The sequence below is a fragment of the Bos mutus genome, chromosome 19 (genome assembly GCF_027580195.1).
Source record: "Bos mutus isolate GX-2022 chromosome 19, NWIPB_WYAK_1.1, whole genome shotgun sequence".
In the NCBI taxonomy this organism is placed as follows: Eukaryota; Metazoa; Chordata; class Mammalia; order Artiodactyla; family Bovidae; genus Bos; species Bos mutus.
In genome coordinates, this window is record NC_091635.1 from 11011786 (window position 1) to 11034146 (window position 22361).

At 42.7% G+C, this 22361-nt stretch overlaps 2 protein-coding genes across 2 annotated transcripts; one reads left to right on the forward strand and one right to left on the reverse strand.

Moving 5' to 3' along the window:
- Positions 1–7086: 7086 nt before the first annotated feature.
- Positions 7087–8034, reverse strand: LOC102271336 (olfactory receptor 3A1). The gene has a single exon (XM_005911297.2). The coding sequence runs from the start codon at positions 8032–8034 to the stop codon at positions 7087–7089; it is 948 nt and encodes a 315-aa protein (XP_005911359.2).
- Positions 8035–21341: 13307 nt separating this feature from the next.
- On the forward strand, positions 21342–22292 carry LOC102271048 (putative olfactory receptor 3A4). Its single transcript, XM_005911296.2, has one exon. It carries the CDS (start codon positions 21345–21347, stop codon positions 22290–22292), a length of 948 nt encoding a protein of 315 aa, XP_005911358.2. The 5' UTR covers positions 21342–21344.
- The last annotated feature ends 69 nt before the right edge of the window (positions 22293–22361 follow it).

Consider the following 22361-nt stretch of genomic DNA (forward strand, 5'->3'; position numbering starts at 1 on the left):
GTGAACCTTCTAGATCACCATTCTTGGGGATCTGTATGAGTCCTGGGCTTCCCTCATTATGCTGTGACCACTCCCTGCTCTGAAATTCCAATAGGTCCTTCATGCTATAGAGTTGGTCTCAGGGATCTGGTCAAGTTGCCCAGTAGGAATTGAGTTCTGGGCATGGACATTGAACACTGAATAAAATCAGAAAAGAAGCTTTATCTTAAAAAGAAGGAAGAATTGGTAACGGTGCCTGGAAGTGAAACCTCAAGCTTTGGATCATAGTCCCAGCTTTTCCACTCACCTGATATGTCATCCTGTGCAAGTCTCTTTATTTTTGCTTTTGAGACCTTGGTTGCTGCATCTGTAAAACCAGGAAGCTTGACTTAGTGACCACTGAAGTCCCTTCTCTGTTACATGGGAGCAGACGGAGGGTCATGTAAGAAGTCACTTTGCTATGGCACAGAGGCCAGCGAGGTTTCATGGAAAGGGCTGTAAAAAGGGGATGAGAATCTGTACAAACTCAGTCTTCCGCTACTCTGGGGGAAAGAAAGGGGCCATATGTACAGAAATGAGATAAAGAGAGGCTGAGGCCATCTCTGTCATGGGACTTCTCCACCATGGTGTTGTCCCCTTGAGACCTCGAAATTAGCCCAAGAAGGGGAAGGAGGCAATAGGGAGAGCTAAGGACAGGTACACAATACAAGCCCTAATAAATACTGCAGGGGCAAATCAGTGGTGCCTCATGACTCTGTTGACTTAGAATTTTTTTCAAACATCTTCATTGCCATCCCTCATATTAATTTATGTAGCTGATTAGGGCAGCTGTCTTTATAACTCTGTTTAACAGATGGGGACGAAGGGAGCTATTGCTTTCCCAAATTCATGAGGGAACTAGAGGCAGAGCCAGGATTGAATCTGGGGTCCCAGGTTGCAAGTTTTGCTTTCCCAGATGTCTGGTCGAAACAGAAGCTTGGGGGTATAGACCAGCTGACTCCTGAACCCCACGATGGAAACCCAAGAAAGGAGACAAAGGCTCCTTTTTCTGCTTCAAATTTGTAACAAATCTTCAGAAAGAAAATACATTCCCACCTGGGGCTTATTAGCAAAGGCTACACACTCTTGGGGATCCTATAATGATCCTGAGGGTGGTAGAAGCTGAGGATCCCCCTGGGAAGTTGCCCCATACCGTAATTTTCTGGGCCAAGTCTTTAGAAAATGAGAGTCTACTGTTAGAGATGACAGAGATTGAAAATTGGAGAGGCTGTGTAATGCAATCCCTGGATTCTCATGTCCTCCTCAATTAATTACACCAGAGCCCATATGACAGCGCACTCTCTGTAGTAGCCTGCTGGACTTTGTAAAGGAATAGACCTGCTCATTCAGTTACAAACAGCTACTGAACCCCATTGAACCCCAGTTTCCCTATTTGGAAAATGGGTAATATTCTCTCTCAAGGTTGCTGGGAGAATTAAATAAAGTAACGCACATAAAGTTCCTATTAGGAGACCACCGATGATGTTAGTAGCATGATAATAACATTTATTATGGTGTGTACATGACACTACACCATGAGCTTTATATACATGGAATCTCAACCAACCCTTACAACAATCCTATGAGGTAAAAATTGCAAAACTTTTTGTTCTGGTTCTGTGAAAAGTGCCATTGGTGATTTGATAGGGATTGCATTGAATCTGTAGACTGCCTTGGGTAGTACAGTCACTTTTACAATATCGATATTCTTCCAATCCAAGAACATCAAGTGCACCTTATCCCAGGGCCCCGGCTCCTCTCCCACTCCAAGTGTCAGCCCACCAGACCTGGCGCCAAGAGGGATCCCCTCAGATGCAGCTTCCCCCCACGGGCAAAACGGAACAGGAGGATACCTGCAGCCTTTGCACCCAGGACCTGGATAGACTACTATGGTCACCTACAGGGCTCCTGCGGTTTTGGCTACCAAAGACCCCCACAGTTTTTGCCAACACTAACTTCAGTAGGAAAAGCTACAACAACCAATGTGCTTCTGCACAGCAAAGGAAGTAATCAATCAAAGGCAACCTACAGAATGGGAGAAAATATATGCAAACCCATATTTGGTGGCTTCCTGGATGGCTCAGTGGGTAAAGAATCCATCTGCAATGCAGGAGACACAGGAGAAGAGGGCTCGCTTCTTGGGTCAGGAAGATCCCCTGGAGATGGAAATGGCAACCCACTCCAGTATTATTGCCTGGAGAATTCCACGGACAGAGGAGCTTGGTGGGCTATAGTCCATGGGGTCACAAATAGTCAGACACGACTGAGCAACTAAGCCCATGTATCTGATAAAAGGTTAATACCCCAAATCTGTAAAGATCGCATACAACACAATACCAAGTAAAAGCAAAAAGTCCAGTTTTGAAAATGAGCAACAGAGCGGAATAGAAACATTTTTCCAGAAAAGACATCCAGATGATCAACAAGTACATGAAGAGGTGTTCAACATCACTAGTAATCAGGGAACTGCAAGTCAAAACCACAGTGGTATCACTTCATATCTGTTAGTATGGCTACTGTCAAAAAGACAAGAAATAACAAATGTTGGTGAGGATGTGAAGAGAAGGGAGCCCTCACACACTGTTGGTGAGAATTTAAATTGGTATAGCCATATGGAAAACAGTATGGAGTTTCCTCAAAAAATTAAAAATAAAACTGCCATATGGTCTAGATCCTCTGTCCATGGGATTCTCCAGGCAAGAATACCAGAGTGGGTTGCCATTTCCTTCTTCAGGGGATCTTCCCCAGCCAGGAATCGAACCTGAGTCTCTTATGTCTCCTGCATTGGCAGGCAGGTTCTTTACCACTAGCACCACCTGGGAATCCCAGTTACATACCCAAAGGAAATGAAATCATTAGTAAAGAGATATCTATGCTCCCATGTTCACTGCAGCATTATTCGTAATAGTCAAGATATGGAGACAACCTAAATGTTCTTCAGCAGATAATTAGATAAAGAAGATGTACACAGAGGAGTAGCATTCCACCATGAAAAGGAAGGAATGCCTGTCACTTGTAACAAAATGGGTGGAATTTGAGGGCAAGCTCAGCTGTCCATGGACTTCTCCAGGCAAGACTACTGGAGTGGGTCGCCATTCCCTTATCCAGGGGATCTTCCCAACCCAGGGATCAAACCTGCATCTCCTGCATTGACAGGCAGGTTCTTTGCCACCAGTGCTACCTGGGAAGCCCTAATTAATCCCATTTAACCTTAGTTACTTTATAAAGACCTTATCACCAGATACAGTCACATTGGGAGTTTTAGGGCTTCAACAGATGAATTTTGGTGAGACATAATTCAGTCCACATCATGGATATTAAACATTTGAAAATATATTCAATTTAATGTGAACATCAAAGAGATGCATATTGAAACACTCATTGGTAATTTTCAACCTTTATATTGTGAAAAATTAGAAGCATTTATTTATAGCAGTTGACAAAGTTATGAGGATGAAGTGATTTCACTCACTATTGGAATAACAGAATAGTGCAAATATTTTGTAGAATAAGAGTGAAATACATAGAAAAAAATCTAAATTTTTAGTTTACTCAACTCAGGAATTTTATTAATTAGAACTTATGAAAATGTTTCCAGGATAATAGAAACTCATCTCTGAAGAATAGTTTTTACATCATTGGTTGTAATTGCAGTAAATCTAGAAACAATCTAAACTCCATCAAAAGGAATACGGTTGCATATTTTTGAGATTAGTTGTTTGTCAGTTGCTTCATTTGCTATTATTTTCTCCCATTCTGAAGGCTGTCTTTTCACCTTGCTGATAGTTTCCTTTGATGTGCAGAAGCTTTTAAGGTTAATTAGGTCCCATTTGTTTATTTTTGCATTTATTTCCAATATTCTGGGAGGTGGGTCATAGAGGATCCTGCTGTGATGTATGTCAGAGAGTGTTTTGCCTATGTTCTCCTCTAGGAGTTTTATAGTTTCTGGTCTTACATTTAGATCTTTAATCCATTTTGAGTTTATTTTTGTGTATGGTGTTAGAAAGTGTTCTAGTTTCATTCTTTTTAAAGTGGTTGACCAGATTTCCCAGCACCACTTGTTAAAGAGATTGTCTTTAATCCATTGTATATTCTTGCCTCCTTTGTCAAAGATAAGGTGTCCATATGTGCGTGGATTTATCTCTGGGCTTTCTATTTTGTTCCATTGATCTATATTTCTGTCTTTCTGCCAGTACCATACTGTCTTGATAACTGTGGCTTTGTAGTAGAGCCTGAAGTCAGGTAGGTTGATTCCTCCAGTTCCATTCTTCTTTCTCAAGATCGCTTTGGCTACTGAGAGGTTTTTGTATTTCCATACAAATTGTGAAATTATTTGTTCTAGCTCTGTGAAGAATACCGTTGGTAGCTTGATAGGGATTGCATTGAATCTATAAATTGCTTTGGGTAGTATACTCATTTTCACTATATTGATTCTTCCAATCCATGAACATGGTATATTTCTCCATCTATTAGTGTCCTCTTTGATTTCTTTCACCAGTGTTTTATAGTTTTCTATATATAGGTCTTTAGTTTCTTTAGGTAGATATATTCCTAAGTATTTTATTCTTTCCGTTGCAATGGTGAATGGAATTGTTTCCTTAATTTCTCTTTCTGTTTTCTCATTATTAGTGTATAGGAATGCAAGGGATTACTGTGTGTTGATTTTATATCCTGAAACTTTACTATAGTCATTGATTAGTTCTAGTAATTTTCTGGTGGAGTCTTTAGGGTTTTCTATGTAGAGGATCATGTCATCTGCAAACAGTGAGAGTTTTACTTCTTTTCCAATTTGGATTCCTTTTATTTCTTTTTCTGCTCTGATTGCTGTGGCCAAAACTTCCAAAACTATGTTGAATAGTAATGGTGAAAGTGGGCACCCTTGTCTTATTCCTGACCAACTCCTACAGCTCAACTCCAGAAAAATAAATGACCCCATCAAAAAATGGGCCAAAGAACTAAATAGACATTTCTCCAAAGAAGACATACAGATGGCTAACAAACACATGAAAAGATGCTCAACATCACTCATTATCAGAGAAATGCAAATCAAAACTGCTATGAGGTACCATTTCACACCAGTCAGAATGGCTGCAATCCATAAGTCTACAAGTAATAAATGCTGGAGAGGGTGTGGAGGAAAGGGAACCCTCTTACACTGTTGGTGGGAATGCAAACTAGTACAGCCACTATGGAAAACAGTGTGGAGATTCCTTAAAAAACTGGAAACAGAACTGCCTTATGATCCAGCAATCCCACTGCTGGGCATACACACTGAGGAAACCAGAAGGGAAAGAGACACGTGTACCCCAATGTTCATCGCAGCACTGTTTATAATAGCCAGGACATGGAAGCAACCTAGATGTCCATCAGCAGATGAATGGATAAGAAAGCAGTGGTGCGTATACACAATGGAGTATTACTCAGCCATTAAAAAGAATACATTTGAATCAGTTCTAATGAGGTGGATAAAACTGGAGCCTATTATACAGAGTGAAGTAAGCCAGAAAGAAAAACACCAATACAGTATACTAACGCATATATATGGAATTTAGAAAGATGCTAACAAATAACCCTGTGTACGAGACAGCAAAAGAGACAATGATGTATATAACAGCCTTATGTACTCTGTGGGAGAAGGAGAGGGTGGGAAGATTTGGGAGAATGGCATTGAAACATGTAAAATATCATGTATGAAACGAGTTGCCAGTCCAGGTTCAATGCATGATACTGGATGCTTGGGGCTAGTGCACTGGGATGACCCAGAGGGATGGTATGGGGAGGGAGGAGGGAGGAGGGTTCAGGATGGGGAACACATGTATACCTGTGGCAGATTCATTTTGATATTTGGCAAAACTAATACAATTTTGTAAAATTTAAAAATAAAAAAATTTAAAAAGAGAAGAAAAAAAAAAAAAAAAAAAAAGAAATGTTCTTAGTCCAAACTGAGATGTTATGTAAATAATATGCCTAGTTTCAAAAGACTTAGTATGAAAAAAGAGATGTAAAATACTTTGATAATTATTTGATATCATTTGATAATTTTATATTAATGAAATAATGTTTTGGATATATTGGATTAAATAAAATATGTATTAAAGATTTTTTTAAGAAAAGTCCATTAAAAAATCATAAAAGATTAAAAAAAGGAATAGGGTTAATCAAATTATGATTAGCTCATAAAGTAACACTAGGCAGTCATTAAAATGGATTAAGTAAGTTTTCAGATATTTAGCATGTAGAAAATCTACCGTGTAATGTGTAAACATAAAACATGGCATATATGCCTCTATTGATATGAATATACATAAATATGTTTATGTTGATATAAAAATACCTAAATATATTTACTGAATGTATAAAAAAACTAAAAAGGTAAGTACCAAATTCTTAACAGTAGTTTCTTCTGGAAAATTGCATTATGAAGAGTGAGGACAGAGAGGATAAAGGTTTTGATTTTACACGCATAAAATTTTGTTTTCATTTCTATAAACATGATTTTTAAGAAAATTTTTAAATCAATGGATATTTCTATTTTAGAAAAATAGAAAGAAAGAAATGCCAAAGGAAATATAAATTCTCCACTGTTAAAAACCCTAGAATCTTGAAGTATAGGCAGGGTACTGAAAATCAGGGTCTCAAATTATACTGTACTAGGTCTGGGTCCTTGTGTAAAAGCAGGTTGGGAATGCTGCTTTCAGAGCAAGCCTGACAGGAGGATGTGCTAATACTTGGCACCAGGCTGTGACTTTCCATATTCCAGTCTAGATAGAATCTCTGCTGGTGTATTTTGGGGAACCCCAGCAGGAAAAAACTACAGGTTCTTCCTGTAGGGTCATGAGCCTTCCAGAATATAGAACTACCTGGGTTCCATCTCCATCTGGAGTGTGATGGGTAGCTAGGACCAAATGGCAATGAGTCAAGAGCTCTGGTCTACAGAACCTACACATCTATTATCAGCTCGAACCTCCTTGAGGAACAAGAAGACTCACTTCCTAACAAAAGTCAACTTGCTCAAGATCTAGGAAGGACAGGGACACTTGCTATGGTTTCACCCTCTCGAGACATCCCTCATGCAAAAGCTCGCTTCCCCATGAGCACCCTCCTTAGGGCGCCCTGCACATCAGGGTTCCGGAGGCTGTAGATGAGTGGGTTCAGCATGGGGCTGATGATGGTGTTGAGGATGCCAATCCCCTTGTCCTTGTCTGAAGCCTCCACTGAGCCTAGCCGCATGTAGCTGAAGATGCCTGTGCCATAGAAGATGCCCACCACAGTGAGGTGGGAGCCACACGTGGAGAAGGCTTTCTTCCTGCCCTCTGCTGAGCGGATCCGCAGGACAGCAGCTGCCACATGGATGTAGGAGGTGACAATGAGAATCATAGGTGCACCTGCCATGAGGACACCCAGACCAAAGAGCAGGAGCTCGTTAAGCTGGGTGCTGGAGCAGGAGAGCTGGAAGAGCTGTGGGAGGTCACAGTAGAAGTGGTTGATCACATTGGGACCACAGAAGTTAAGTGTGGATATGGCTACAGTGTGGGTCAGTGCATTTGAGAAGGCACAAGCCCAGGACACGGCCACCAGTATCCTCTGGACTGTCTGGCTCATGCGGGTGCTGTAAGTGAGGGGTCGGCAGATGGCCAGGAATCGGTCATAGGCCATGGCTGTCAACAAGAAGCAGTCCACACCAGCCAGGAGGTGGAAGAAGAAAAGCTGTGTGAGGCAGGCTGCATAGGGAACTGTGCGCTTGTGGGACAAGAGACGACCCAGCATCGAGGGAACGGTGACGGTGATGCACCCCATGTCCAGCACTGATAGGTTCCCCAGGAAGAAGTACATGGGGGTGTGGAGTTTGGGCTCCACCAAGATGGCTGCCAGGATGCTGAGGTTGCCCCCGACAGTGACCAGGTAGGCAAAGAGAAAGAGTACAAAGACAGCTGGCCACAGCCCTGGCGTCTCCACCAAACCCAGCAGGATGAACTCAGCAACAGCTGTTCCATTGGCTCCAGATTCTGGCTCCATGGGTCCCTATAAGAAGATATCCCATAGGGGAAGGGATCAGTCTTTCCAAGTTAGTTGATCAGTAGAAATATATTGACTCGCTTTCAGATGTCAAGCCTCAGAGTAAATTCCCAAGTGTCCTAGTGGGTATTTTCTCTTTCAGGCCACACCTCACTCATTAACCTTCTCTGTCTTCAACTCAGTGTCCTTACCCAGCGTCCAGGTGAGTTACCTGCTACCATAGCTACATTGGACTTCCCCCCTTCCTCGTGAAAGATAAAAGTCCCTTTCTTCCTTGGATCCCTAGAACCAAGGAAGGAGGCTCTCCCACCACCAACAACCCATATAAGAAGATTTGGGGAAAACTTAATGCTGAAGTAAAATTGAACAGATAGTAAAATAGAAAGGACTAGAACTGATCGTGGTGTTGTTGTTTAGTCACTAAGGCACATCTGACTAAGACACAGACCCATGGACTGTGCCTGACAGCCTCCTCTGTCCGTGGGATTTCCCAGGCAAGAATACTGGAGTGGGTTGACATTTCCTTCTCTAGAGGATCTTCCCAACCCAGGGACTGAACCCTCATCCCTGGGGGGATCTTTACCATTGAGTCACCAGGGAAGCCAGAATTGACCATATTTATAAGGACTTTATAATTTATAATTGCCTTATAAATATATTACAAAGAGATAAATATCTGGCCAACATCTATGCAAGGAAAATATAAAGGTACATAAAATTAGGAATTAAAAGGGCCAAAAATAAATAAAATAGAAATGGAACACTATTTGTTCCTAAGTTTGAACAATCAATTCAAGAGTAGTCCCTAAACCAAATAAACCAACTGAAAAATGGAAAAAATGATTGATAATGTACTTCCATGTGTAGTCTCCAGGCTCATATGCTTCTTTGATTATTTTTTTAATAATTATAATATAAATTGTTTTAAAATTACAAAATATTAAAGCCTCCCAAATTTATATTTTTAAAGTTAGCAAATCCTGATATTAAAATGTAACAATGGCACCAAAAAAGAAATTATTCTACACTACCCTCGTTTGATACTATGTATGTAAAAATCTTAAGTACAATACATGAATCTGCCATTATCTAGGAGATTTTATAGCAGAGGATGGTTTAATATTGGTAAATCTATTAATATTTTGTAGGATATTAATTTGGAGAAGGCGATGGCACCCCAGTCTAGTACTTTTGTCTGGAGAATCCCATGGACAGAGAAGCCTGGTGGGCTGCAGTCCATAGGGTCGCTAAGAGTCGGACACCACTGAGTGACTTCACTTTCACTTTTCACTTTTATGCACTGGAGAAGGAAATGGCAACCCACTCCATTGGGTTCTTGCCTGGAGAATCCCAGGGACAGGGGAGCCTGGTGGGCTGCCGTCCATGGGGTCGCACAGAGTCGGACACGACTGAAGCAACTTAGCAGCAGCAGCAGCATATTAATTGGCTTAAAAAGAGGAAAATTTTATAGAGGCAATTCTTAAACATCTGCACATATACTGGATGTAGACAGAAAAGAAGAAAAAGAGAAAAACACACTTGTAGTTACTTGAAATGAAAATATATCACTTTATGTTATGGAGCATATCCATTGCAAATCTGAATCATTCATAATGGCAGAATAGTAGTGATATTTGTATTAAGATCAGGAGCAAGTAAAGCTATGGCTTTTGCTACTTCAAATATTTCTCATTCTAAAAGTTTTGGGCAAAGGAAAATAAAATGCTTAGGTAAAAAAAACAAGAAAGAAAAGAGTAAGTTGAGAACAATAACATTGCCTCAATAGAAGAAAGAAAAAACTTGGAGACTTGTGGATTTATTAAGATATTAGCAAGTTAAAAAATAATTATACACAAGTCAATAGATTCCTTACACACCAACAAAAGTCAGTCAGGGTTAGTTGCTCAGTCATGTCCGATTCTTTGTGACCCCATGGACTGCAGCCTGCCAGGCTCCTCTGTCCATGGAATTCTCCTGGCAAGAATACTGGGATTCCCTTCTCCAGGGGATCTTCCTGACCCCAGGGATTGAACCTGGGTCTCCTACATTGCAGGCAGATTCTTTACCATCTGAGCCACCAGAGAAGCCCATATGCCAACAATGCTGCTGCTGCTGCTAAGTTGCTTCAGTCGTGTCCGACTCTATGTGACCCCATAGACGGCAGCCCACCAGGCTCCCCCGTCCCTGGGATTCTCCAGGCAAGAACACTGGAGTGGGTTGCCATTTCCTTCTCCAATGCATGAAAGTGAAAAGTGAAAGTGAAGTTGCTCAGTCGTGTCTGACTCTTAGCAACCCCATGGACTGCAACCCACCAGGCTCCTCCATCCATGGGATTTTCCAGGCAAGAGTACTGGAGTGGAGTGCCATTGCCTTCTCCAAATGCAATTGTAGGGTGAAATCTTACAAAATGAATCAGATTACTTTCATAATAATATATCTTTCAATGTTCTATTTTCTCTAAATTCCAGAGATCTTTAAAGGCCAGCAGTAGTAGCTCAGTAGTTCCTCCCATCATATTTCCACCAGATTCAAGGTGCTCAAGTCCCTTATATAAAATGGCTTAGCACAGTCAGCCCTCTGTGTCCATGGGTTTTGCATCCATGGATACTGAGAGGCAAATGTTTACAACTTTTTAAACTGTACTAAGGTAATCTTACCAGGAGGAAATTTTTAGTTAAAAGGGCCAGCTTCTCTTTGTCAAAGGAAAATATATAGCTATAATGTAACAGAAGAAGAAGATGTTAAGAAGAGGTGGCAAGAATACACAGAAGAACTATACAAAAAAGATCTTCATGACTCACATAATCATGATGGTGTGATCACTCACCTAGAGCCAGACATCCTGGAATGTGACATCAAGTGGGCCTTAGGAAGCATCATTGTGAACAAAGTTAGTGGAGGTGATGGAATTCCAGTTAAGCTATTTCAAACCCTAAAAGGTGATGCTGTGAAAGTGCTGCACTCAATATGCCAGCAAATTTGGAAAACCCAGCAGTGGCCACAGGACTGGAAAAGGTCAGTTTTCATTCCAATCCCAAAGAAAGGCAATGCCAAAGAATGTTCAAACTACCACACAATTGCACTCATCTCATACGCTAGTAAAGTAATGCTCAAAATTCTGCAAGCCAGGCTTCAACAGAAGATGAACTGTGAATTACCAGATGTTCAAATTGGATTTAGAAAAGGCAGAGGAACAAGAGATCAAATTGCCAACATCTGCTGGATCATGGAGAAAGCAAGAGAGTTCCAGAAAAACATCTACTCCTGCTTTATTGACTATGCCAAAGCTTTTGACTGTGTGGATCACAACAAACTGGAAAATTCTTAGAGATGGGAATACCAGGCCACCTGACCTGCCTCCTGAGAAATCTGTATGCAAGTCAAGAAGCAACAGTTAGAACTGGACATGGAACAACAGACTGGTTCCAAATCAGGAAAGGAGTACGTCAAGGCTGTATATTGCTTATTTATCTTATATGCAGAGTATATCATGCAAAATGCCTGGTTGGATGAAGCTGGAATCAAGATTGCTGGGAGAAATATCAATAACCTCAGATGTGCAGATGACACCACCCTTATGGAAGAAAGTGAAGAAGAACAAAAGCACCTCTTGATGAAAGTGAAAGAGGAGAGTGAAAAAGTTGGCTTAAAACTCAACATTCAGAAAAGTAAGATCATGGCATCCGGTCCCATCACTTCATGGCAAATAGATGGGGAAACTATGGAAACAGTGACAGACTTTATTTTCCTGGGCTCCAAAATCACTGCAGATGGTGACTACAGTCATAAAATTAAAAGACGCTTGCTCCTTGGAAGAAAAGCTATGAAAAGCTACACAGCATATTAAAAGGCAGAGACATTAATTTTCCAACAAAGGTCCGTCTAGTCAAAGCTATGGTTTTTCCAGTAGTCATTTATAGATGTGAGAGTTGTACTGTAAAGAAAGCTGAGTGCCGAAAAATTGATGCTTTTGAACTGTGGTATTTATGCCTGGAAAATCCCATGGACCGAGGAGTCTGGTGGGCTACAGTCCGGATCGTAAAAAGTCGGACACGACTGAGCGACTTCATTTGATTTTTGCATTGGAGGTTAACTCTGTTATCCTCCTGCATGGTCATTTCTCTACAGAGCGTTCCACTATTCTTCTATTCACTATAAATGGCTTCAGGACAGATTCAGGCCTGACTCAGCTTTGTATTCTCAGTGCCTATCATCACACTTTGCATACAGTAGGTACTTAACATTTCTGAAATAAGTAAATAAATGAATTCGGCAACCAAGAACAAGGAGTTGGGAAAGGATTTCTGAATGAGCTGGAATTTATGCAAGAAAATGAAAGGTTGATATGATTTGAAAGAGATATGGGTTTTAGTGAAAGGCAGAGCAATACTGCTGTGGGAATTGCCGATTCTTTAGCTAGATTGGACATCAGGAACAATTAAAGTGAAAGTAAAATCGCTCTGTCACGTCAGACCTTCTCCAGAGGATCTTCCTAACCCAGGGATCGAATCTGGGTTTCCTGCATGGTAGGCAGACACTTTACCATCTGAGCCACCAGGGAAGTCAGTTAAGCAGTAGTTAAAACAATCCTGGTCACTGACACATTTTTTTTCTTGAAATAGCCCCAAAATCAGGAGGGTCAGACCCTGTGAATAAATAAGGCTAGGCAAAAAGCGTGCTCCCCAGGTGGCGCTAGTGATAAAGAACCTGCCTGCCAGTGCAGGAGATGTAAGATATGAAGGTTCGATCCCTGGGTCAGGAAGATCCCCTGGAGGAGGAGTACAGTACACCTCACAGAGATGCCACGGAATCCTCACTCTTAGTGGTGAAGCTTACTTACTGCTACCAAGATTCCAGGATGATCACTGGGCTGTTCATCTAAGAAGTCCATCTTAAACAAGATCACCATGATAACCTTAACTGAAGAGGTTCTCCTAGATTATGACTCTTGGGTGTTCAAAGTGAGCCCCAGGCTGTCCATACTGAGTGTTTACGGCTCCCTGCTATGATGTTCCAACTAAACCCTTTATGCATCTGATAAGGAAGGCTCAATCAGGCCTTCTGATGGAGGGGTCTGGTCCATGGTTGCCTGAGGAATGGGTCCAGGAAAACTAGATTTGATGAATGCCCTCCTGCTCACTCCAATGAAAGCAGAAAGCTGGCTTCATCCAAGAATGACAAGCATTGGTAAAGTGGCCTGGAATGGGAAGTGTCAGCTCTTCCCTTCACTTGATGTGTTACCCAGAGTTAAGACTCTTTCTCTACTGAATCCTCTGTGAAAGAGATCTGACTTGCTTGATAACAACTCAAGTGCCTTCTCCATTACTAGGGAGCAGAGGGGAATCCTGGAGAACACTTACCCTGTTACAGGTACAGAAGCCAGGGAGGTTCCTGGTGAAGAGGGTGCAGCACTGTGCAGGCCCTGGCCCCGGAGAGCAAGGAAGGGGCCATATATAAGAAAACAGGTGAAGGAGAGATGAGATCACCTGTGTTGTGAGGCACTACCCACTGCAGTGTCACCCCTGGGGCCCTCAGAAATTAGCCCTCCCAGGAAGGGTTGGGGTTTGGGGAGCCACAGACCAATAAGCAACCCAAGTCTCTGCTGAGCTCAGTAATGATGCTTCACAACTTTGTGATGTTTCTGATTTCCTCAAAATGATATCCCATCTGACTCCTTGCTCCACCTCTCATGTGGCTTCCATGGGGTGACTGGGGGATGTTATTAATCCCATTTATCACTCAAGGGCAGTGAAGTCCAAAGAGGTTTCCAAAGTCACCCATGGAGCTAATGGTAGAGCTGGGATGAAACCAGAGTCCAGACTGAGAGATTTGCTTTCCTAGAAGGACAGCTTTGAGCAGAGTGCAGCCGACTTCCCAGGCTTGCCTTGACTTGGGGATGAGAAGAAGCACAAGAAAGGAGGCAAAGGGGAGAAGCCTTCTGCAAACTCAGTTTCCTAAGGCATCCTCAGGAATGCAGTGCCTTCTCCCTCGAGACTTGTTAGTGGAGGCCACTGGGATTGCATCTTGGAGGGTCCCGTAATGATTCTGGAAGTAGCAATAGAAAAACTGAGTTGTATTATGCCCACCCTTGACTCAGACAGTAAAGAATCTCCCTGCAATGTGGGAGACCCAGGCTTGATCCCTGGGCTGGGAAGATCCACCAGAGAAGGGAAATCCCATGGACAGAGGAGCCTCGTGGGCTACAGTCTATGGGGTTACAAAGAGTCAGACATGACTGAGCAACTAACACTTTCACTTTTTTTCCTTCATGCCCACCATAATGGAGAACTTGCACTGGCTTAACTGTAGAACCCCTGGTCCTCATGCTTTCCCAGGGCAACCTGATGCAGCATGAAAAGCATGGATGTGGTCTGCTGCTGCTGCTAAGTCACTTCAGTCGTGTCCGACTCTGTGCGACCCCATAGACGGCAGCCCACCAGGTTCCCCCGTCCCTGGGATTCTCCAGGCAAGAACACTGGAGTGGGTTGCCATTTCCTTCTCCAAGTCATGAAAGTGAAAGTGAAGTCGCTCAGTCGTGTCCAACTCTTAGCGACCCCATGGACTGCAGCCTACCAGGCTCCTCCATCCATGGGATTTTCCAGGCAGGAGTACTGGAGTGGGGTGCCATTGCCTTCTCCGTGGATGTGATCTATGGACTTGCTTCTCCAGTTCTTAATGGTATGACTTAGGACTAGCTGCTGAAGAACTCTGAAGTTTCCTCATCTGTAAAATGAGAACAATATCTTGACCACTGAGGGAGGGCTGGTCTGAGAATTAAATGAAATTCAACATACTTGAAGTCCCTGGGGAATCTGGGGATCAACAAGTAATAATAATAATAGCAATCACTAATATTTTCTACATTTTAATGTGTTATCTTCCTTAATCCTCCCAATAACTCTGATGTAGCTTTGTTGTTTGCCTCACAGTGCAGAGGAGGAAACTGAGGCTCAGTGAGGTTTAGTAATTTGCTTGATGCTGCACAACTAGGATGTAACAGAGCTGGATCTCAAACCCCATAATACGGTTTCAACAACTTTCTAGAAAACTTTCCATCCTTACTGGAGTGGGTTACCATTTCCTCCTTCAGGGGATCTTCCTGACCCAGGGATCGAACCATGTCTCTGCATTGCCTGCATTGGCAGGAAGGTTCTTTACCAGCTGAGCTACCAGGGAAGCCCTCTCTTCTTCCAACTTCTTCAAAAAGCACCTACCGCCATGTCATATGCCCCGTTGACTCTGTCTCTGCTGCCTAGATGGACTCCTATATTGGTGCCAACCTTTTTCAGCTCCTTCATGGTCAACTGTACATGATGCCTCTGCTTACAGGATATTAGCCATTTGCAAAAGTGTTCGTGGGTGTGTTTCATTTTCCGATGCTTACTGTCCATCTCATAATTGCCTGGTACTTGTCATGCCATGGATGAGCTTGAGGCTTTCTGTCCAAGCTGTGCTCATTTTATCCAAGCCCAGTTCTCAACTCTGGGCTCTAATTCTAGCTAAAAGCTGCGGCCAGCCATGGTATGACTCTCTTACTGTCGCACTAAACTGCTCACGCCTGCCCTACGAGGCATCACAACATGTTTTTTAAGGTATAGTAATTAAGATTGTGCTGTATCTGAGCAAAACAAGAGAACTGGCTTCCCTGATGGCTCAGTAGGTAAAGAATCTGCCTACAAGGCAGGAGACGAACACAGATTTGTTCCTTGGGTCGGGAAGATCTCCTGGAGAAGGAAATGGTAACCCACTCCAATATTCTTGTTTGGGAAATTCCATGGACAGAGGACCCTGGCGGGCTATGGTCCAAAGAATCACAAAAGAGTCAGACATGACTGAGCCAACTGAGCACATCAGAGAAATGAAGCAAAAGAACAAATTAGAGAGTCTGAAAATAATATGCGGGAATTTGGTATGTGACATGGGCATCCAGCAGAGCAGTAGGAAGAGGACATGCCTTTCAATAAATGATTCTGGGGTAATAAGATAACCATAGGAAATATGACATTACTGTCTTTCTGCATGCACAAAAATTAGTTTCAGGAGGATGAGATACTTATATTGAAAATTAAAGATGTTCAAACTGTAAAAATAGTCAATGGAATACCTTCATGCTCTTCTAGGAGTTCAGTCATTCTTAAAGAAGTTCAAAAAGGGACTCCCATGGCAGTCTAGTGGTTAAGACTCCACACTTCCAATGCAGGGGATGCAAGTTCAATCCCTGGTCTGGGAACTAAGATCCCAAATGCTGCATGGTATGGCCAAAAAATAATTTTAAAAAAGAAGATAAAAAAAAGAGAAGTACAAAAAACGTTAGTCATTTTTAAAAGACTGAGAGATTTGCCTGCATTAAAATGTCAAAATCCCTACACATCACAGGATAATGTTTAAATACAGTTACAAATTAAAAGAGACTTGTGGACTTCCCTGGTGGCCCAGAGGTTAAGAATTCGCCTGCCAGTTCAGGGGACGTGGGTTCGATCCCTGGTCTGGGATTATTCCACATGCCTCAGGGCAACTAAGCCCATATACACCAACTACTAAAGCCCAGGTGCCCTAGAGCCCAAGCTCTGCAACAAGAGAAGCCACCACAATGAGAAGCTACTGAGAGTAGCCCCACTAGCTGAAACCAAAGAAAAGCCCACACAGCAACAAAGACCCAGCACAGCCAAATATAAATACGTACATAAAAATGTTTTAAAAAGTAAAAGACTTACAATATGTATATAGCTCTCCTAGAGTATCCAACATATTTCCAGACTTCTACACTCAATAAAAAAAATATATAATAGATCCAATAGAAAACAAAGGATATGAACAAAAGAGGAAACACAAATGGCCAGTGAAAGGAAGTTCAGCTTTATTTGTGATCTACCAAATGCAAATTAAAATCACAGTTGAGACACCATTTCACACTGTATCGGTCTAAATAAGAAATGAGATAAAGGATATGAACAAAAGAGGAAACACAAATGGCCAGTGAAAGGAAGTTCAGCCTTATTTGTGATCTACCAAATGCAAATTAAAATCACAGTTGAGACACCATTTCACACTGTATCGGTCTAAATAAGAAATGAGATAAATGGCAAGTTTTAATGAGAATATAGAATTTTAAAAAATCTTATACACAACTGCTAAGACCCTAACGTGGTATAAGTCCTTTGGGAAACAATTTGAATTTATCCTTTAAATCTGAAGACACACAAACTCTATTTCTAATTAGCAATCATAGAGAAGTTCTTGCATGTGTACCAAGAAATATATACAACAGTGTTCACAGAAGCAAAATATCTTGAAATAGGAAAGAAATGATAAACTTTGGTGTATTAATAGCCTGCAATGCTATACAGCCTTAAAAAAATAAATGAACAATAGTTGTAGACACTAATATGAGAATCATACAAACATAATAATGAAATAAACAAGTCAAAGAAGAATAACTATTGAAAGACCCCATTTATATAAAGATCAAATATAATGGTAAAGTCTAGATGATAGGTATATGGGTGTTCACTGTACAAGTTGTAAACTTTACAATGTGCTCTAAAATTTTTACAATAAAATATTAGGGGAAAACAGTCTTTTATTTTTTAAAGATTTTTTTTTAATGTGGACCATTTTCAAAGTCTTAATTTCATTTGTTACAAAATGGCTTCTGTTTTTGTTCTGGCTTTTTGGCTGAAAGGCATGTGGGATCTTAGCTCCCCAATCAGGGACTGAACCCTCACCCCCTGCACTGGAAGGTGGAGTTTTAACCCCTGGACCACGAGGGAAGTCCCAATCTGTCATTAAAGAGAAGACCTGGCTAAATATCTTGCTATCAAATATACCAGTTTTTATTACCTTTCAAACTACTTCTAGGAATCTGTTCTAAATGTAGAAGAGCCATAATAAGGGGACATTTTAACTTATCTACCAATAAGGGAATAATCAAGAAAGTTTTATATTCACCATCCCTTTATTGAAACACTCTTCCTTGACTCAGTGTGAATCTGGAAGTGACGCTAGGGAGGAAATGGCATCAGGAGATGAGGTTCCCTCTGATATTCTAAGGGGCTTCCCAGGTGGCACGTAAAGAATACACCTGCCAAAGCAGTAGACATAGGAGATGAGGGTTCAATCTTAGTCAGGAAGATGCTCTGGAGTAAGAAATGACTACTCACTGCAGTATTTTTGCCTGGAAACTTCTAGGCACAGAAGAGCCTGGTGGGGTACAGCGCATGGGGTCGCAGAGTTGGACACAACTGAGTACACACAGACTTGCATTGATATGCTCCCCATTATGCTTGGACTGGGCATGTCAGTGCCCTGCACCCTCTTCTGGGAGGCTCTTCCACCCTTCATGCCAACTGACCTCAGCAAGACCTTCCGTCACTGCCATATTTGTCTAACTTCTAAGGTGAAGTAACTCATTCTCAAACTGAGAATACCACTGCTGATGCAACATTGTTACATAAGTGTTTTATTTATGAAACACGTTAAAAATAAAAATGAATGCCCAAAGCATTATTAATGAAATAAAAAATAATCAGAAAGAGAGACATTCAGCATTTTTTATCTAGTTGGGACTTGTAGCAAGGTAGTAATGGGTAGTAAAAGGTTCAGTTTGGGTCCTGGAACCTAGAAGTTCCCTTCTGTGGACAGCTGTCGGTAGAGATGTCAGCTCTTTCTAATTCCCTGTCAATGTCTCCTTGGCCTCTGGCAGTCCTGAGTCACTGTGAGGCTCTTCCACTGATTCTGCAAAGAACTTCTCTCAAACTCGCTAATGAGAGCCAGTGGGAAAGCATTCTCTTTTTTTTCTTTCTTTTTTTTTTTTTTTTTGGAGTCAAAATTGAGATCCAGATCACTTTATTTCATCCCCAAAGTGGCCTAGTGAAGTCAGACTCAACAGCCAGCTGGGATTAGAAGTAACTGAAGTGAAAACAATATCCTAAACTGCTGAGACATAGCAAGAAGAGGGCTGGTCCACCACACCAGAGTGCTTCTCGGGAAGTTAAATATCTCCAATAGCTCACCAAGAAAGAAGTGACTCTGGCACTAACTAGGAATCATTAACACTTCTTTTAAATGCCTCAAGCCACTTTAGGACCAAAAGTAGAGTGGTCCTGGTCTAGAAGATACTCCAAACCTTTATCTTCACTCATGAATTTGAGAGCACAAAGCTAGAAAACATTTAGGGTCAGGACAGTGGAGGGTCTGGAGTAAGGTACAGGATGGAGGAAGGGCAAGATATTTGTTTGAGACTAGAGGAAGAGCTGGGTTTGAGGATGGCAGTAGTGACAGGCTGTGTGAGGCGACCTTGTGAAGTGATGGAGGGGGCGAGATAGAAGCAAATCCTGCTCCAACTCCCCCCACCCCCAGCCCTACAAGGCTAGGATGTCACAAGTCACTGCTGATCCTCTCCCAAGATGGTAGGTTGGACTAAATCAGAAATCCAAAGTCCCAACTCCACCTCCAACGCAGTGTAAGCTTAACTGCCTTTTAAGACTCTCTGAGATTTATTTTAACTCCATGAAGTACAGAGATGGTTACAAGGGGGAGAAGGATAGGGGGAAGGGATAGGCAGAAGTTTGGGATCAACATGTACCCACTACTATATTTAAAATGGTAACAAAACAAGGACCTACTATATAGCACAGGGAACTCTGCTCAATGTCATGTGGCAAGCTGGATGGGAGGGGAGTTTGGGGGAGAATGGATATGGCTGGGTCACTTTGCTGTGAACTTGAAAGTATCACAACATTATCGATTGGCTGTACTCCAATATAAAATAAAAAGTTTAAAATTTACCAAAAAAGGGAGACTTAAAAATAATGTCAGTTCACAGTAATTGCTCAAAAATATTTTTGTTAAATGAATGAATGTTGCCATGTCCATGAAGGTCATACTTGGAAACATTTTCAGAAAAGTCCAAAATGTTTTAAAGATACTAGAGATCATTATGTCTGTTTATCCAGCTTTGGCTCCCCCTGGAAAGTCTAATTTCTGATGCCTCCAGGGTAACAATTGGGAGGAGAAAAATCCCACTGTGAGGGTGATGTCACATGAGTTGTTTATCTCCTTGTCTCTGTGTCCTTCATAAGCTATCCCCACTTGGAGGTCTTTGGGCCAGCATGATTGTCCCCTGCTGTTTGCCCAAGATGTGTTCAGCCCCTTGACTGGGTGGGTGCCAAGACCCCACACTGCATGCTCCCAACTTGGATTTCATACAAGCAAAGTAACGGCTTCTCTCTTCTCCTGAAAAAAAAAAAAAAAAAGTGGGACTCAGTCCCTTGAATGTAAATGTTAGAGACAGGGAGAAGTCAGCTTTAACCAAGGTTTAAAGCCTCACTAACTTGGAGGGGAGCAAGGCTGTTACCAGATAGTTAAGTCCAGAGCAGATTTAGAATGAAAACCAGTTCCTATCTGGAGAGATGGAGCTGATGGTCAGAACACGTCCATGCAGAAAAGGTCAGACCATTAGATGGAGGTTGATCTGTTGTGGACTTGACTTTATTCTCAACATTAATCATTAGAAAACATTTTCCTCTGCTCATGCCTTATGCCTTTTGCCCACCTCCCACCCCCACCCTACCCTCCCCACCCCCAGCCCAGGAAGCTTCAACTCCAGCCTCTTCCCATTTGAAGTAGACTCCATGTGAGTGACTTCAATATCCATCCTTCAGCCAGAGGTTGTGGTGGATCACTGTGTGTTTTATTAGTGTGATCACCCAGGGGTGGGAAAAGAAGGACATTATCTAAGTGATCAAGCATGTGGGCAGGACACAGCACCATAAAAGTCTTTAGCCTCATGTGGCCACCAGGTCCATGATAGCGTGTGTGTTGGATGATATGCAGTTAGAACCAGGAGACAGAAGAGCAAGAAGCCAAGTGGCGGTGGAGTTGGAGAAGAGAATTCCGAGTCTTGGTGTCTGCTTCTCTGGCCTGTGAGAGAGCTCAATTGGGCATCCAGGGAGGTGGCTGAGTTGGGTATCCACTCACCCCACCTGGATCTGAAGCCTGGAAACTTGTGCTGCTCAAAAGCTCCTTGTACACTTTTCTTATTCAGTAGAAGGTCAATGCTTTGGAGCCCAAACTTGGTGTTCTGTGATGACCTAGAGGGGTGGATGGTGAGTGGAGTGGGAGGGAGACTCCAGAGGGAGGGGATATATGTATATATAGAGCTGATTCACTTTGTTGTGCAGCAGGAGCTAACGCAACATTGTAAAGCAATTATACTCCAGTTGAAAAAAAAAAAAAAAAGGTCTGATTCTCCATTTGTCACCATCGGCACCTTCTAGCTTTACTTGTTCTACTGCCGGTGGGAGAGAGTCATGGATCCGGGAGCCTCAGGAAATGATTCAGTTGTCACTGAGTTTGTCCTGCTGGGCCTCACGAAGACCCCAGCTCTACAGCCCATCCTCTTCGTCATCTTCCTCCTCGCTTATGTAGCTACTGTGGGGGGCAATTTCAGCATCCTGGCTGCCATCCTCGCTGAACCCAAACTCCACACCCCCATGTACTTCTTCCTGGGGAACTTGTCCCTGCTGGATGTCGGATGCATCAGTGTCACTGTCCCTGCCATGCTGGGGCATTTCATGTCCAGTAACAGAAGCATCCTCTATCGGTCCTGCCTCTCCCAGCTCTTCTTCTTCCACCTCCTGGCCGGGGTGGACTGCTTCCTGCTGACCGTCATGGCCTACGACCGGTACCTGGCCATCTGCCAGCCCCTCACCTACAGCACCCGCATGAGCTGGGGAATCCAGCGAGCCCTGGCCGGCATGTCCTGTGTCTTTTCCTTCACCAATGCGCTGACTCAAACTGTGGCTGTATCTACTCTGAACTTCTGCGGTCCCAATGTGATCAACCACTTCTACTGTGACCTCCCACAGCTCTTCCAGCTCTCCTGCTCCAGCATCCAGCTCAACGAGCAGTTGCTCTTTGTAGCAGCAGCCTTCATGGGTGTGGCCCCCTTAGTCCTCATCACTGTGTCCTATGGACACGTGGCAGCCGAAGTCCTGCGGATCCGCTCAGCAGAGGGCAGGAAGAAAGCCTTCTCCACGTGTGGCTCCCACCTCACCGTGGTGGGCATCTTCTATGGCACAGGCGTCTTCAGCTACATGCGGCTGGGCTCAGGGGAGGCTTCAGACAAGGACAAGGGCATTGGCATCCTCAACACAGTCATCAGCCCCATGCTGAACCCCGTCATCTACAGCCTCCGAAACCCCGATGTGCAGGGTGCCCTGAGACGGGTGTTCACAGGGAGACAGCCCCCCACGTGAGATTTCTTGCTCTGGCTTTGAAGAATATCAGGGCTGCACTAACTGCTTCCAAGAGGTACTGCGATTAGT

Excerpts from the sequence above, each read along its gene's own strand:
- LOC102271336 (XM_005911297.2), bottom strand. The coding sequence starts at position 8,034 with ATGGAGCCAGAATCTGGAGCCAATGGAACAGCTGTTGCTGAGTTCATC.
- LOC102271048 (XM_005911296.2), top strand. The coding sequence starts at position 21,345 with ATGGATCCGGGAGCCTCAGGAAATGATTCAGTTGTCACTGAGTTTGTC.